The following is a 15013-nucleotide window of genomic DNA, read 5'->3' as shown; positions in this document are numbered from 1 at the left end:
TTTCACACATAACAAAATAACCATAATCTTTATGTGGAAAAATTGAGCTTTAAAGAAGGACTTTGACATTTTGGGATACCTGTTAATTGCTTATTTTTTGCTGAGGTCAGGTGACGAGACTGACATCACTCTTATCTTTGCCTATTAAACATGAAGTAGCTGGTTAGCTTAGCTTAGCACAAAGACTGGAAGCAGAGGGAAACAGCTGGCCTGGCTCAAAGGTATACAAACCTACTAGGTAATAAAAACCACACATTTCATTCAAATTCATTTAAAAAACACAAAAGCGCCAGATTGTTGTTTTCTTGTGGTTATGTGCAAAATTATCTGCCTTGAAATACTCCAGGTATGTTATCCTGGTTAAGACCAGGCTACTACTGTTTACCCAGCTTCCAGCCACTTTACTAAACTAAGCTAACCTTCTCCTAGTTGTGGCTTCATATTTATGATACAGTGAATTATCAATCTTCTCATGCAACACTCATCAAAACAGCAAATAAGTGAGATGCCCAAAATGTTGAATGTAGATTTATTCCTTTAAATTTATGAATAAAGTTTGTTAATGCAATTATTTAACTGGGCTAGTGTGCATGAACAAATCTAAATAAAGTCAATTAGCACAATGCAACTTTCACATAAACATAAACATGAATAAGAATAACCCATAAGTAATGACTAGAATGATATTAATACTCCTGAGATTAATAAGACTATAGCAAAATAATATAATTGAAACTAATAACAAGATAATAACTAATAACATTAATAATAGTAGTAGCAGTAGGTGTTGAGCAAGATCATGGAGGCGGTGGATGGTTTGAAACCACAAATTCAGACAAAGCACAAAACTATGAGAGAGTGAGAACAAACTAACTCAATAACATGCATTAATAGGATATGAATGAGTAAAGATGGAGAGACAGAAGGAGTGCATCATGGGAAGTCCAGCATATAAAGCCTATAGCAAGAGGAAGGTTCAAGTCAAGCCTCAGACAACCATAACTACAGTCCTTATCAAAAAGGAAAGTACTAAGCCTGAGGTAGAGAGGGTGTCTGCCGACCTGGACACAAACAGGAAGGAGAAATTAGAACCACATGGAAACCTGCAATCGGGCAACACAGTGTTCGAGTGGGATATGAGCTCTTTAAGATATGATGGTGTAGAACCGTTTAGGATGTGAGGAGGAGGATTTTAAATTCAATTCTAGACTATACATGGCCCGAGATTAACACGTCTTCTTTCCTACATCCTGTCAGTGCTCATGCTGCAGCATTTTGAATCAACTACAGAATCTTTAGAGACTTGTTTTGGCAGTCTGATAATAATGAAAGACAATAATCTAGTCAGGAAGTCACAAGGCGAGGAGAAGTAAATTTGATAGATTAAATTATACAATTAATTCAGAAAAAGATAAGAGATAAGGCATCAACTAACCATACTTTTTAAGTAATTTATTACAGGTAGTATTTGATTTATTACACAAACTGAACAAGCACTACAATTTTTGGTGAGTGAACAAAGTACCAAAAGAGACAAAACTCTAGAGAGATTTTTGGGGGGAAAAGTCTGTGACAGAATAGATGGTGATTGCATGACATATATTCAAGCCCTCCCTCCAATAAGCTGCTGAATAGAAAATACATTAAGCAGAAAGAATGTGTATGAATGGAAGAAATTTCAACCTTTGGAAAGAGCGTATGGTTTTAAACTTAATGAAATGGAGCAGGGCGAGGCTGCAGCCTCAAAGCAAAGACAGAGAACAAACACACTGCCAGTGACATTAAACAGTGATTCATTATAGGCCCCAGCATGTGCAACACACAATGGTGCCAGTGGCGAACATGGACACAATATTTTGTCCTGTGCCATGACATGGAACAGAAAGAAGTGGGCTCACACTATATTTTCAAGCATTAAAAGGTTTTCAGTTCATGTGACAGGTGGCTTTACATCTGCTTTACTGTGCGTGTGGAGGGAGGCCACCACAGACAAAAAACTATAGCTCTAAAAGCTGTGAAAAAAGAACTTAATAAGATATATGCCCCTGTATTACCTGCCAAACTATATCCTGTGAAGGAGTCATTTTTCATTGAGCTGGAAACAAGAGTGTGCAGCAGATGAATGGCTGTGCTAGCAGAGAGGCTGAGCACTGCCACGGCAGAAAAGCTTTTAAAGACATTAAAAGGCGGCCAAGGTTCAGGCCAATCCACTCAGACAGCGCCTCACTGCCCTCTCACGTTCCCCCTCAGCCAGACTCTCCACAGGAACAGATTACTGTGGCTAATGTTGTTTAGCTCGGTTCATGACAGAAGAGAGGCAGTGGTTGCAGGGCCATTCAACTTAAAACAAATCTTTGTCCTCGTCTGTGGCTCAACTATACCACACAGTTTACTATCCCAGGTAGGTGTGAGTCAGTGGGCAGATCACATGGGAGGACAGTGTGTCTGTGGCTGTCATCTGACAAGAACCTCAACTGTAAAACTGCATCTAAACATGCAAACAATCAGTATGTTAACCTGGAACATTAACCTCATACATACATGTATTTCTTTATTTCTGTACTAGGGTATTTGGCCCATCCCTTCCTGGATTACAAGACACCCCTAATTTACAAACACATACATCTTCTTCTAGTGCAACATATAGAAAACATGTGGGGGAAAAGAAGACACATCTCTTCTCCCAGGCTTTCTCCAGATAACTGGCTAGTTTATAAACTTCCTATAACAGCTTACTCTGTCTTTGTGCAACATATAATACAAAATGAATATCTTTTATAATATCTTAGAAAACAGAGCATTATGCAGTTCACCATAAAAGGTAGAAAACCAAACAAGTTATTTACTTCATCATTTTGACAGCACGTTGGACAGATTCACCACTACTATAACGACTATTAGTTATAATAATAATACATTTTATTCGTAAGCACCTTTAAAAAAAAGAGCATTCAAGAGGTTAGGGCCACCTACCCTTGATTTGTCATCAATAATGTGGAGCCTGAAGGGGGGAGTGAAGAGGAGATACTTGCACTAGTAGTAGTAGTGCTTGTCTTGAAGGGGAGGGGGATGTATAACAGTAGTCCTGCTATCCAATAATAGAGATATATAAAAGACCCTGGAGCAATAGAGAATGTTGGTTGTATCTAGAATACTCTGTCTTTCAATCATTTTCTTTGTGGACAGATAAGAAATGGAGATTAGTCCTTTATTGTGAAAAGGGGTTAAAGGGTTGTTACATGCTGTTTAGCAGCTATTATGAAATTTAATGGGAAAGAGGAACAAAAGGGACAAAAGTCCAAAAGTCACCAAGTAAAAACGATTTCCTTTACTACTGCACAAAGCTGACGTTAACAACAAATGACGACTTTTCAACCCTGTCAGAGTGCAACAGTCTCACAGGCCAACTTTTAAGTGTCCTACCTACGGGCGGGACATTTAATGACAATTATATTCAGGCTACATTAACAAACCAACAGAATGATAGCCTATTAGATAGCTATGCTGTATTTCTATGCGCCTTGATGCCCCTTAGTGGCTGGCAGCAGTAAAGGTCATGAACCCTGCCTCCTCCATGTTGGTGGATTGGACATGGACCAAACAAAAAAGTCAAAGTAGAAGTCAAATACATTTTACTCGGTTTTAGTCATTTTAGGTAGTTTTTAATCACACTGATGTAGCTTGGTTTTAACTTATTTGATGCTATTAAAACTGGGTGAAACTTCATTAACAGCTGAGACCGACTCAGGATTGGTCGAGCGTGTGTATTGGTGAGACCACGATACAGTGGCTCCATCCCTCGATTGCTACTGCCACAGACTCTGACTTCAATGTCATCGGTGCAGGATGGCAGCGTTCATATCTGGGATATTTTGACTTTTTCTGTGTTTTCTATCATGTGTGACACATTTGAAAAACAACAGATGAGGAACTGGTGCCAAAAAAGTACTCATTAGTTCAGGTTTGGTGATGCACAGTCTAATATTACTCAGAACAATCTTTTCTGTGTACCTTGTTAGGCAACAGTGGGTGAATCTATTCATCCACTTTGAAAAGGAAGCATCTGAAGAAACAAGTGTTTAACTCAGGTCAGGAAAACTCGTCTGTATCTCACGAGTCCCTGAAACATGAACAGGTCTCACCGACTGATGCATTAGAGCAGTGGAAAAATCCAATAAATGCAGCAAATTATGATACGAGGTGACTGATGCCTTCATGTTCTATCTGGCAAAGGATATTATGCCATCCAAAGCAGTGGATCACTTGGCAATTGATATAATGATGCATGTTTTAGATACAGAGTATGAGCTGCCAGTGTTTTTAATGAAATATATACGACTATACTGCCAACATATTGCTGTCTACAGCTTATATCCACATGTAATTTCAGTGTCGGTCCAGTGTGCTGATACTCCGTCGACTATGAATGCCTGACATCTGGCAGATTGTATTGGATGTCAGCTTGATTAAGGGAACTAAGAATAAATAAATAAGTTAATTAAGTAGTTATAGTCCCCTAGACTGCATAACCTATTATAATATTCAAGTAAACAAAAAGAGATCCCAACAGTACAGTTACCACACACACCCACGCTGTGTCCAGATAAAGTAACAAATGAACCTAAAAGCACCAGTGGTGTTCTCCTCGAGGTATCCATCTCTGAGTTTTCCCTTTACGACACTCAGCCTCTCCCCATAGCGATGCTTCTACCTTCTCCAAAAGGCTTCTCTGTCAATTATTCATTCCTTCCCTCTTGTTCCTGCCATCGTCAGACAAGCTGATGAAATATTGCAATACATGCTCCGGTGGGAGGTCCGAAGGTCTGATGCTCTGAACAACTACCTGTCAATACTGTGGCCTTGTAGTTACCCAAATGCACTGATAAGAACATTTTAATATGAATATAATCTGAGGTCAATGAAGTCATGATGCATTGGTGGGAAAAGTAAGTATCTGTTAAAACCTTTTTTCATTCAAACTCTGTTTTATCTCCAACTTTGTGGCAAAAAAGGAAAATGAACACATCTTATTGCTTTGGATGTGGGATCTGCACCTGGCAACATTTTTATAAATATACAGGTGCGGATTTCAGCCCCTAGAAGAACACAGTTATTCAGAGGTAAGGAAGGACCCTGGAGCGAGGAGACTAGGAAGAGAGCATGGGGGGGTCTTTGATCCTGGACTGGGCAGACTGACAAAGAAGGAGAAGACAAGAGATTGATAGATACTGTAGATAAGAGGGGGTGAGTGAGAGCAGAGAGGGGGGGGAGAGGAAAAGGGGAAGCTGAAGGGCTCTCAAACAACTCTGATGTACTGCCGGGGGAAGAGGGTCTGATAAATAATGAATGCTTCTCTAAATAGAAAGACAGCACAGAGCTGCACTCCAGGCGAGCACAGTGGGCAGTCGACTCAGAACTACACATCAACATGTCCCGTAAAGAACAAGTGTCAAGAAAATCATTTTTTATACCATAACACAAGCTAACATTGATAATTATGTGTATCAGCAGAAGTTTTGGTCCCTAAAACTTAAAACACTGGTAAATTATCAGTTCATCCACTGTGCCTTTTTTCTTTAACCCCTCTTAGTCTTGGCAGTGATGCTCAGCCAGCCCCACAATCCAAATCTTGAACATGCCCCAGCCCACACATAAAGCAGCGAAGAGTTTTCTATACCATAATAAGGCATAGGCACAGTACTATGCTGCGAGTTCTCATTGATCTGGAGAGGAAGGATACCTATTGGCCCAAATATAAAAAAATATGCATGTGGGACTAGACTATCAGACAGCTGTTCCTTCATTACAACAGATTCTTTGTTTTGAATGGAGAGTACCAGTCTAAGTGTGGTCAGTGTTGCATTATGGGTTATTTGTAGCCGCAATGTTGCTGGGCTCGCAAGTCTGTTTATAGTAAGTCTTTCAGAGTTAATCAGCAGCAGTTTCTGAAGGCTGCTCCAACATATTCTACTGTGACAGGAGATAAATTCACAAAGAGTGGACATGACTTAACGTCTTCTGACGTCTTTACTGCAGAAATAAACCAGGAAGAAAATCCGTCAAACTGCCAAGAATCACAGACAATGAGCTTGAATAGACTGAAGTCTGAAGAATGAGGAATGAGAGAAAACTATTCACTACAGTAACTCGTGAGCAGTCTACTCACGCACAACCAAACCAAACTTCTGACAAGCAGACAAACACAGTTGCATTGTCAGATGGGAGTTATGGAAGGATGAGAAAATTGCAGTTCAAATTCTTTCACTCGAAGGCCTGTTTTACCATGACCTTTGTGTGTGTGTAAACAGACACATTCAGACGTTGCCGTGAATGGGACACTGACTGCATAACATGCTTAGATCAGGATCATTTTACAACAACAGAGAAATGTCCTCCTGCCCAACATCCTGTGCATCTCTTGATGTCCAAGCAATCTGCTGATGTATCCAGAATCTCATGTTCAGCATACAGCTAGTGTTAATGTGTTGCCTGTTTGTCCTGTGGGGATATCTGAAGAGCAGATGTGTCTGGATATGCTGCTTTAACTGATAAAAAAAATAGCACTTAGCAATTACGTGTCTTTGGGTAAAAAAAATGATGTGTTTTCTAATTCTAATTTTATTGGGTAATAGTTTAAACACGTGTTGTATTGTCTTTGGTGTCTGTGTTGTCTCGTTAGGAAACATCCTGCCAGAAATTAATTCCCTCTTTGACAGATTTAAATAATGCTTTCAAATTTGGACTCTGATCAGAATAGCATTAGCATACTTTGCTGATGTTATCCTGCTCTCTCACTCACGTAGAAGTCTCTCAGACTCAGCTAATTTAGATAACGTTCAACCAGCGCAACATCAGCAAAATACAGGTACAAACTATGACCTTCCTGAGGGAAAAAAAGACATTACATCATTGTTTAGCTAAAGCACGTGTAAAGCAGAACAAACAGTCAGAGCACATATCCTTTTCTAAAATAATACAGTCTGTACAAACTAATATAAGACTAATATGGGACACTGATCACACTCTTCCCTCCCTAATACTTCACGACTACCTGAAGGCTACTAAACTGTTTGCATTCGCACGGCTCTGAACTGTCCTTGAACCTCCATCACAAACCAATTCAGCCGAATGTTACGAAGCATTCTGTTCCACCCTGACTGTACATCCCAGAAGACAAACAAACAACGCCTGCTCTCGATCCTTTCGCTCTGCACTGGCATGCATGTGGACCATGAGACGTGCATGGTTTCTCCTTACCCTTGCGTTTGTAGAACCACAGCATACAGCTTCGGAACACAGACATGGGAGAGGGCATGGAGGAAGTGTGAGGGGAGGGGAGCCCATGGACTGTGGCTGGTGACCCTCAACAAGAAGGTGAAGGGTGCTGGTGGTGATGTGTGAGGGGGTTTGGTGATGTCAAAACGGATACAAATGGACAGATGGGAGGACAGAGATGGAGGATATGTGGAGGAGGTTTGTTAAAGACCTGGTGGCGTGATAGAGCAAAAAAAGGATGTCTGTGGGGCACTGGACTGGACAGCTCCCTGACAAAAAGAAGGCAAGGGTCGGCAGGACGGGAGGGGCGCAGATCCTGTAGCTGGGAGTCAATCCTGTCCCTATGGAACGACTGGTTGTTAGAGCGAGCGGTGGCGGCAGCGCACCGAAGGGCGAACAGCGGCAGCAACAAGAAGAGACCGGAGCTCAGCTTCCAGCTCAGCAGTATTCCCTTATTACTCCCAGAGGCTCAGCTGCACACAAGCAGCAATCTTCCTCCTCAGCCACAGTCAAGCGAAGGGGAAAAAAAGCCTTACTTGCTTGTTGTGTTCCAGAGGAATCTGTCTAGCTTGCAGTTGAGCGGATCTTGTTTATCTAACGAAAAGACGCATCAGTCCAACTTCACGGCGCTTGGAGGGGTTCCACAGGAGGGGAGAAAAGACCTGAATGCGAGTGGCATACTTTGACATTGTGTGGATGCCTGTGTGCATGTGTTTCCTGGCATTAGAGCAGACCAATCCAAGTCTTTAAAAGGCGGGGAGGGAAAGAGGCATGAGAGAGAGAGAGAAAGTGAGAGAGCAAATGGACAGCAGGGATGGACGGGGAGAGATCACAGAGAGAGCAAGCCAGTGATGGAAAGAAAAGAGTAGAGAGAGGGGAGAGGCAAAAAAGAGAAGAGAAAATTAAAAGCGGGACAGCTCACCTTGGAAATGGAAAGTCTTCTGGTCCACAGTGATGGTGAATGTGCTGTCGTCCTCGTCATCGATGCCGATCACAGCTCCCTGGGCAAATAGGGAGAGAAAGGGAGAGAGAAGGAGAGAGAGAGAGAGAGACAGAGACAGTGGGACACGTCATTCTCTACTTTCCATTTCTTTCCTCATACCCTTCATATGTTCCTGCAGCCCCCTGATCGAGTCTCGTTTGTGAAATACCCTTGATTCATCTCAGCACCTCACTCTCTCCTTTAAAAGCTCCATCTCATTTTTGCCTAATCTCTTTCTCATGACCACTGTTTCCTTTCACACACACACGCACGTGAACCTTTTGGAGTATGGCAGAGAAGGGAGGGGAGGTGGAGGTGGGATATGGGAGAGCGAAGGAGGAGAAAGGCAGGGAAGGGTGGAGAGGAACAGACACAGGGGACGGGCAGCGAGCAGCCAACTGCATCCATGGCCTGCTGGCTAGCTGGGGCATTAGCTCCTAGCAATAGAAACAGGGCGTGTGACTCAAGAGCTTCCTTGTAAAAACAAACCTATGAATAATTATACATATTATAAATTATATTCACCACTGTGGAGTCCACCAAAATAATTCTCCATTAATGCCGCTTTGTTATTAAGATGTTATTACATCTTATTGGTTTAGAGAATAGATTTCTGACGCAATCATAACAAGCCGGATGTGGCCTCTGCTGTTCTAATGAAAGTCCACAAGAATAGACAGTTACCTAAAGCCAACAAGAGCTCTGATGTTAGTATCTTGTGATGTGTTGTAGTAATGAGGCTCATCTAATTAATAACACACCATAACCTCAGAAATGAACTAGTGTGTTATAACTTATCTTACAAGAGAGCCCATTCTATTAGAGACAAGCTAGTTTAAAGTTAAGAGAGGGAAAATGAATGAGTAACTAAATTATAATTCATGTGTGAATGAGACCCAAAACACTAACTTCATAAAGAATTGTGAAAGGCAAATAAATTGGTCGGGTTCAATTTACTGGATTCCATTTCTAAGCTAATGTTAGCGGGTGTGACACATTGTTTGCACGGCAAGAGAGGCACTAAGACAAGACACTCAGGAGCGAGAACAAAACTCACATCCTTGGTATTTTTTCTCGAAAATATATTCAAAATTCTTAGAAACAGGCACTAGAGGCACCCGAGAAAACTGGAGAAGGTCTAACTTTTTAAATTCTGTTTCAACAAGGTATAGAGTATATGAAACTGCAAGTACAGGTGTATTTTATAAAAAAGATATATTGTTCTGATGGAAAACCGTGCCATCTTGATGCCATTCAGTGTTTAAACTACTAATACGACCAACTGTTTTCCTTACTGTGCCTAAAAGGACCTCAAAGATGTTTATTTTCACTGACTACAAAGCATGGCCTCATAAATTACATGAAAGGTCATCATTTCCTGACAGATGGTCAACAAAAACTATTGTCATGTAATGATTGATGACAGAGCTTAGACATGTGAGAAGGGACAAACCTCAGTTACCTTGTGGCACTTGGAAATGAATCCAAGGACAAACAGCATGACATTACATTAGAGGTTATGGCTACAGTGTTATTTCAAACAAGACCAAGCACGCCTGGTTAAGCAGGGCCACAGAGCCTGTGGGAAAAAGACTTCGTAGGAAACTGAAACTGACAGTCAGCTTCTTGAAAAACAGACCACGACAATGTTATTTATTCCTTTAAATTGGCAAAAGGTTTATAAGTTTAACAATTTATTATTCTTAATTTTCCATGATGCATCTCATCACTTGACTGGAATGCAGTCTTATGTATCACAATAATCCATCCCTTACTGAAACCTCTGACCTCTGACTGTTAATGCTGGATCCTCTATTCAGGTGGTTTCAGGAGCTACTTCCTCTCTGCAGTGAGAACAGGTTGAGACAACAATGCATTTTGTCCTGAAACAGGTTTTGATGGTAGAAAATGTGGCTTTCACCTCTGCTTCTGTTAAAACTCATGAGGAACTCATGTCATGCACCATAAGCACAAATGACATCTTAGATGCCAATTCACATGCATGTAAAAAGGGAGAGGCTGGATGTGTTAAGACTCTTTTCATGGATTAACACATCAAAACACATGCATGTACCCTGTCTAATTGTGGCCATTGAGGGATTTTGAATAAAGGCACTCACATATTCATAAGAACGGCTGCATCAATGATGTCAAACAACCACGCACAGTTAAAAAAAGATTATATGGTGTACAAATACACTCTTTTAACAGGCAACTAAAGTGGAGTCAAAATGTCTACGACCCTTTTCCCTTCCACTTGAATGTTAAATGACGAATGAATGAATATATTCACTGCTGAGTGACATCTACAGGCTGAAGGAGTAGAGAGGAACAAGTGAGGCTCTACAGTGTACAAAGCAGAAGGAAGAAGAACACACTGAAGCTGCTTTCAGACATGCACTGAACTCCACAGATAGTCCGTATTTTATCTCGAGAAACCAAAAGAAAACAAATATGTCTGTGTCATACACGTAGAAGACACCGACGAAGGTGTCTACAGAGTTTGTGGTGATAAGAGCCGACGCCTCTGTGTTAAGAAAATCACGTGATCTACGCAGTGGAGTTATAGGTCACTTCCTACCTCTGTCTGCTGCACCCGGCTACTCCACCTCTCGCCTGAATAATGCAGAGGATTTGCTGCTGTTGTGAACCTCTGTGTTGTGCATGTGTTAGAGGCAAACTCTTGGTAAACTCCAGACCCAATTCTCCGGACTTTACCCACAGGTCGTGTCTGAAAAGGGCTTAACTCACCTCACAACTGCCTCAATAAGGAAAGAGTGATGACATCCTGACTGTGTTACAGTCTACTAACAATTGATAATAACAGAAGAGAAGAGTTTAGAATTTCAGCTTTGATTTCCTGGTATTTACACCCAGATGCGTCAGAGACATTGCACTTTTTGTATCCAAAACTAAAACTCTAAAATGTTGTCTCATGCTCATCTTTTGAACTCAAACCCAACTGTCTTTAGTGTACAGCAGAAACACAGGGATTGGCCTTGCTGTTTCAATTAGAGTTATTTGTGGGATTGTGTAAGAAAAGAGGTCAAGCCACAGGTGTCTTCCACTGCTCCTACACTTTAGATCCAGCCCTGTGGTGGCTTTTCTATGGACAAATACAACACACTACGTTTTCAAGAAATCTGAGTTTCTTCTTTCAGTAATAATGTCGGAGAGGTTGATTAAAAACTATCCTGCATTAGGAATCTGATCTGACAGGTAGGACGACTGCTGCCACCTAGTGGACATTACTCAGTACTGAAAACATATTGCAAAGACAACTGCACTGGGAATCCTAAACCAGTGAAGCAATGGAGCTGCAGGAAACTGTTCCAACTGTTCAAATAAGGCAGGTGCAAAGTTTATGTCGTCCAGCAAATATACTGGAGGTTGCACCACAGTGTTTTTAGGTCATAGGGATTTCATTGAGAAAGCAAATCTTGACAGAAAGTCATACATGGGGGGTGTTGAACTACACGCAGGACTACGATTGTCTGAAACATGTGGGAACTCTTCTAAATATCTAGCAAAGCGGAAAAAGCAACAAAGCCCAGCATGCAGAGTATTCGTCTCATGAATCAAAGTCAAGGGTCAGGGCGGCCTTGAGCCTGAGAATCTTACCCTGAGTCGCACACAGCCTCTTCTGGATCCTCGCATCATCTTGTCCTTTGACTGTAAACACAAAACAGAACAGATAAGGGATTAATGGTCAGTATACATACTTTACTTATACTGGACGGTGAACAAGGAAATTATTTAAACAGGCATTTTTGGCAGAAGATGTTTTGACACGTCATAGAAAAGAATCTGAGTAGTTTCCATTAAGCTGCTTCAGTCTGAAAGTGCTGGTGTTGTGTCTCAAGGTCACTTAAACTGCCTCAGCAGGAAACCTGAAAGGAACAGAGCCATCGTGCTATTTCTGCTGTGACAAGTCAACATGTCTGCTATAGAAAAGTGTCACAAAGATACTGAGCACATCTGTGGGAAGAAGCTGCTTTTAAGTTAAGCTATGAACATTTAACACAAATCAGCTTGTAGAGATTATAACAAACCAGCTCCATATTATGTACAAGGCTCACTGCAAATAATCCACTGTACATATAGTCAGTTTGTCCTGTATTGAGGGCTCTCCATGTGATCCAACTATATTCTTTAAGTTCCCCCACTTTTAGTTGGAAAAGTTAAAAGTTAACAGAGAATATTTTTCCCTCTCGACTTATATTTGAATGTAGAAGTTTTGAAAAATCATTGTAAATAAAGGGTTATGAGTTAAAAACCTTTAACTGGATGCAGAAGTGAGAGAGGTGACAAATTCAGACTCAACTGACTCAATTGAACATTTATATACATTTTCTTGTACTTTGGATTAGGGATTCATCTTATTTTCATTGTCAATTAATCGATTTTTTCCTCTACTGATCATTTTGTCTTCAAACTGTAAGGAAATGGTTAATGTTTCCATACACAATATCCAATAACGGAATATGACTTCTGATTTGCTTTATTTAAAAACTCAAACACGCCCCTCTCAGTTATGTTTAGTTTAGTTATTATGAGCTTTCTATAAATAAGATAAGATAAGATATGGTATTTATCCCATGTTGGGGATATTCACTTTTTACAGCAGCAGATATTCAGAATGAGATAGACAAGAGAACACATGAAAATATAAGATAGAATAAAATGGGCCATATCATAAAATAAAATAAATATTATAAATATTTACATAACATGCACATTTCTCTACAGAATTAAATATTATTTGTTGGGAAACAGACTTGAATAAAGTGTGGTGACCCTTCACTCAAGTTGCTCAGCAAACATTTGGCAAATTTAACTGTATATTGACAACATGTCAATATAAAGTCTTTAACAGAGAAGCTGCAAACAGACAATGATTCCAACATGTGCTCAACTACTAAAAATAGTTGGTCATTTCCTGTCAATACTTTTACCAACTTGTAGTTTCAGCTCTAAATCTGAGACTGTATCAAACTGTTGATAGACTCTGCTTCTCCTTGATAACCTACACATCCCTGTGAGTGTTGAGCCACAGTTATCCTCTCATCTGACATTCAGACCCAGTGTTACTTCAGTCAGGGCTCAGGCGTCTATCTGGACTAGTTATTGACAGTTTGAGACAACGGAGTCACTGAGCAGCTCCTGATCACATCACATGTAAACGAACGATTAGAAAATGTCCCGACGACTCAGTAAACTCAGCTTCTTTGTTTACTTCTGGTGTCAATGACAGCTTGTCGTCCGCAGTGAGCCAAACACCAAACTAACACGGGCTTCCTCCTGCGATGTCTCGTTAGCTCCTCGGCTAACAGTCCAGCTGGTGTCCGCTTGTCACCTTGTCACCAACTCACCGGGGACGAGTGTGGCCTCGCCGACATGAAGAATCACAACCTTGTCTCACCTTAACGCGGAGAAACATTCACAGCGACGTTTGGACGCGTTAGCTCATCTCTGCTTTTAGCTTCGCGGTGCTAGCTGCATCACGCGGAAGTAGGGCGAAGACGGCGAGCGTTCATTGGCCGCTTGTTGCGAGAGGAGCGACGCTATTGGTCGACCGTGGGGTCTGTCAGAGGGGAGACCCTCCTCTGTGAGCCAGCTGAGAGTCCTGACAAACACAAGGCCCCGCTCCCGACGGACAGCGGCACGTTTAACCGCCTGTAGCCCGGGGAGCGGACCTCTCCGGCGGGCACAAACCCCGGGGACCAACGTACCGTGTAGTAGGACAGCAAACCGGCGTTGTAGTCCAGCACGAACCAGCGGTACTGCCAGCCTTTCATGACGTTAGTCCACTTGCTTAGCGGCCCCTCCATGATGGACGCCATCTTTACAACAGGCTACGGCCGGGGAGGAGTCGGATATGGTGTCAGTGGGCCGGCGTCACGGCCGCGAAGCTGCCGAGGGAGAGGATGGTGCTGGTGATGAAGAGGACTCTGAGTACAGCAGACTATCATCAGGGCGGTTTTCTTCAGTTAAAGTATCATCACCTCAGTTAAACACAAGGTGAAACCCCCGCTTTCAAAGTTCCACTGAAATAAAAAATGTAGTACAATTAAAAATACTCCCCAGTCTTATACTATGATGCAAATACATCCTCTTTAGTGATGCATAAACAAGCGCCACTTTCATGTTGTAGCTGGTCAGGGTGTTTATAGTTCATATACTTCATGAGAACTGTTTCTCTATAGATTTTAAGGTCTTGACCTTATAATGTTATGACTTGGAGCCTTAAAATGGTTCAGAATGGAATAGTTTTTATTTTAGTTCATTCATTTTTTTGCCATGGATTTTGTGAAGCACTTTGTCTCCATAAGTGCTTGAAAAATAAATGTATTATTTACACCGTGGTCATGCAATCTATGAGAACTCATCATGTTGTATTACCAATGTTTTGCATGTATTTCTTATAAAAAGTACAATATTCCCCTCCAATGTAGTACTTAATAGCATCACATTTAAATATTCAAGTACAAGTACTTCGCATTTATATAAGTAGAGTACTTGTGAAAATGTACTACTTATATTTACCAACATGTATGAGCTACAGTCATCCACCCCTTCCATTATGAAGTAGCATGTATTTTCAAACATATTGTAAGCTGAGGGTTTGCATAAAAATGTTCAAAACACTCAAGCCGTAATACTCCTATGTCCCATTAAAAGACTTAAAGAGGTAGAAAACAAATTTTAGTGGATTAGTTGAACGTAGCAAAAAACTGATTTGATGATTACATTTGA

The 15013-nt window shown here is 41.1% G+C and overlaps 1 protein-coding gene across 6 annotated transcripts in view; it reads right to left on the bottom strand.

Annotated features, from left to right (window-relative positions):
• The window catches only part of osbpl9 (oxysterol binding protein-like 9), a 35382-nt gene extending 21239 nt beyond the window's left edge, over positions 1-14143 (bottom strand). For 5 of the 6 annotated variants that reach the window (XM_035176377.2, XM_035176378.2, XM_035176382.2 and 2 more), the window contains exons 1-3: positions 13990-14143; positions 11879-11929; positions 8198-8276 (exon numbers count right to left, since the gene is read on the bottom strand). In XM_035176377.2, coding sequence (XP_035032268.1) covers positions 8198-8276; positions 11879-11929; positions 13990-14100 — 241 coding nt within the window. In that variant the 5' untranslated portion in view covers positions 14101-14143. Of the gene's footprint in view, positions 1-8197; positions 8277-11878; positions 11930-13679; positions 13747-13989 lie in introns of those variants that run through there. The other variant, XM_035176381.2, reaches the window with a different exon arrangement.
• Between the last annotated feature and the right edge of the window lie 870 nt (positions 14144-15013).

The sequence above is a fragment of the Hippoglossus stenolepis genome, chromosome 14, assembly GCF_022539355.2.
Source record: "Hippoglossus stenolepis isolate QCI-W04-F060 chromosome 14, HSTE1.2, whole genome shotgun sequence".
In the NCBI taxonomy this organism is placed as follows: domain Eukaryota; kingdom Metazoa; phylum Chordata; class Actinopteri; order Pleuronectiformes; family Pleuronectidae; genus Hippoglossus; species Hippoglossus stenolepis.
The sequence above is the reverse complement of the archived record's forward strand: the minus strand, read 5'-3'. Positions and strand labels throughout refer to the sequence as shown.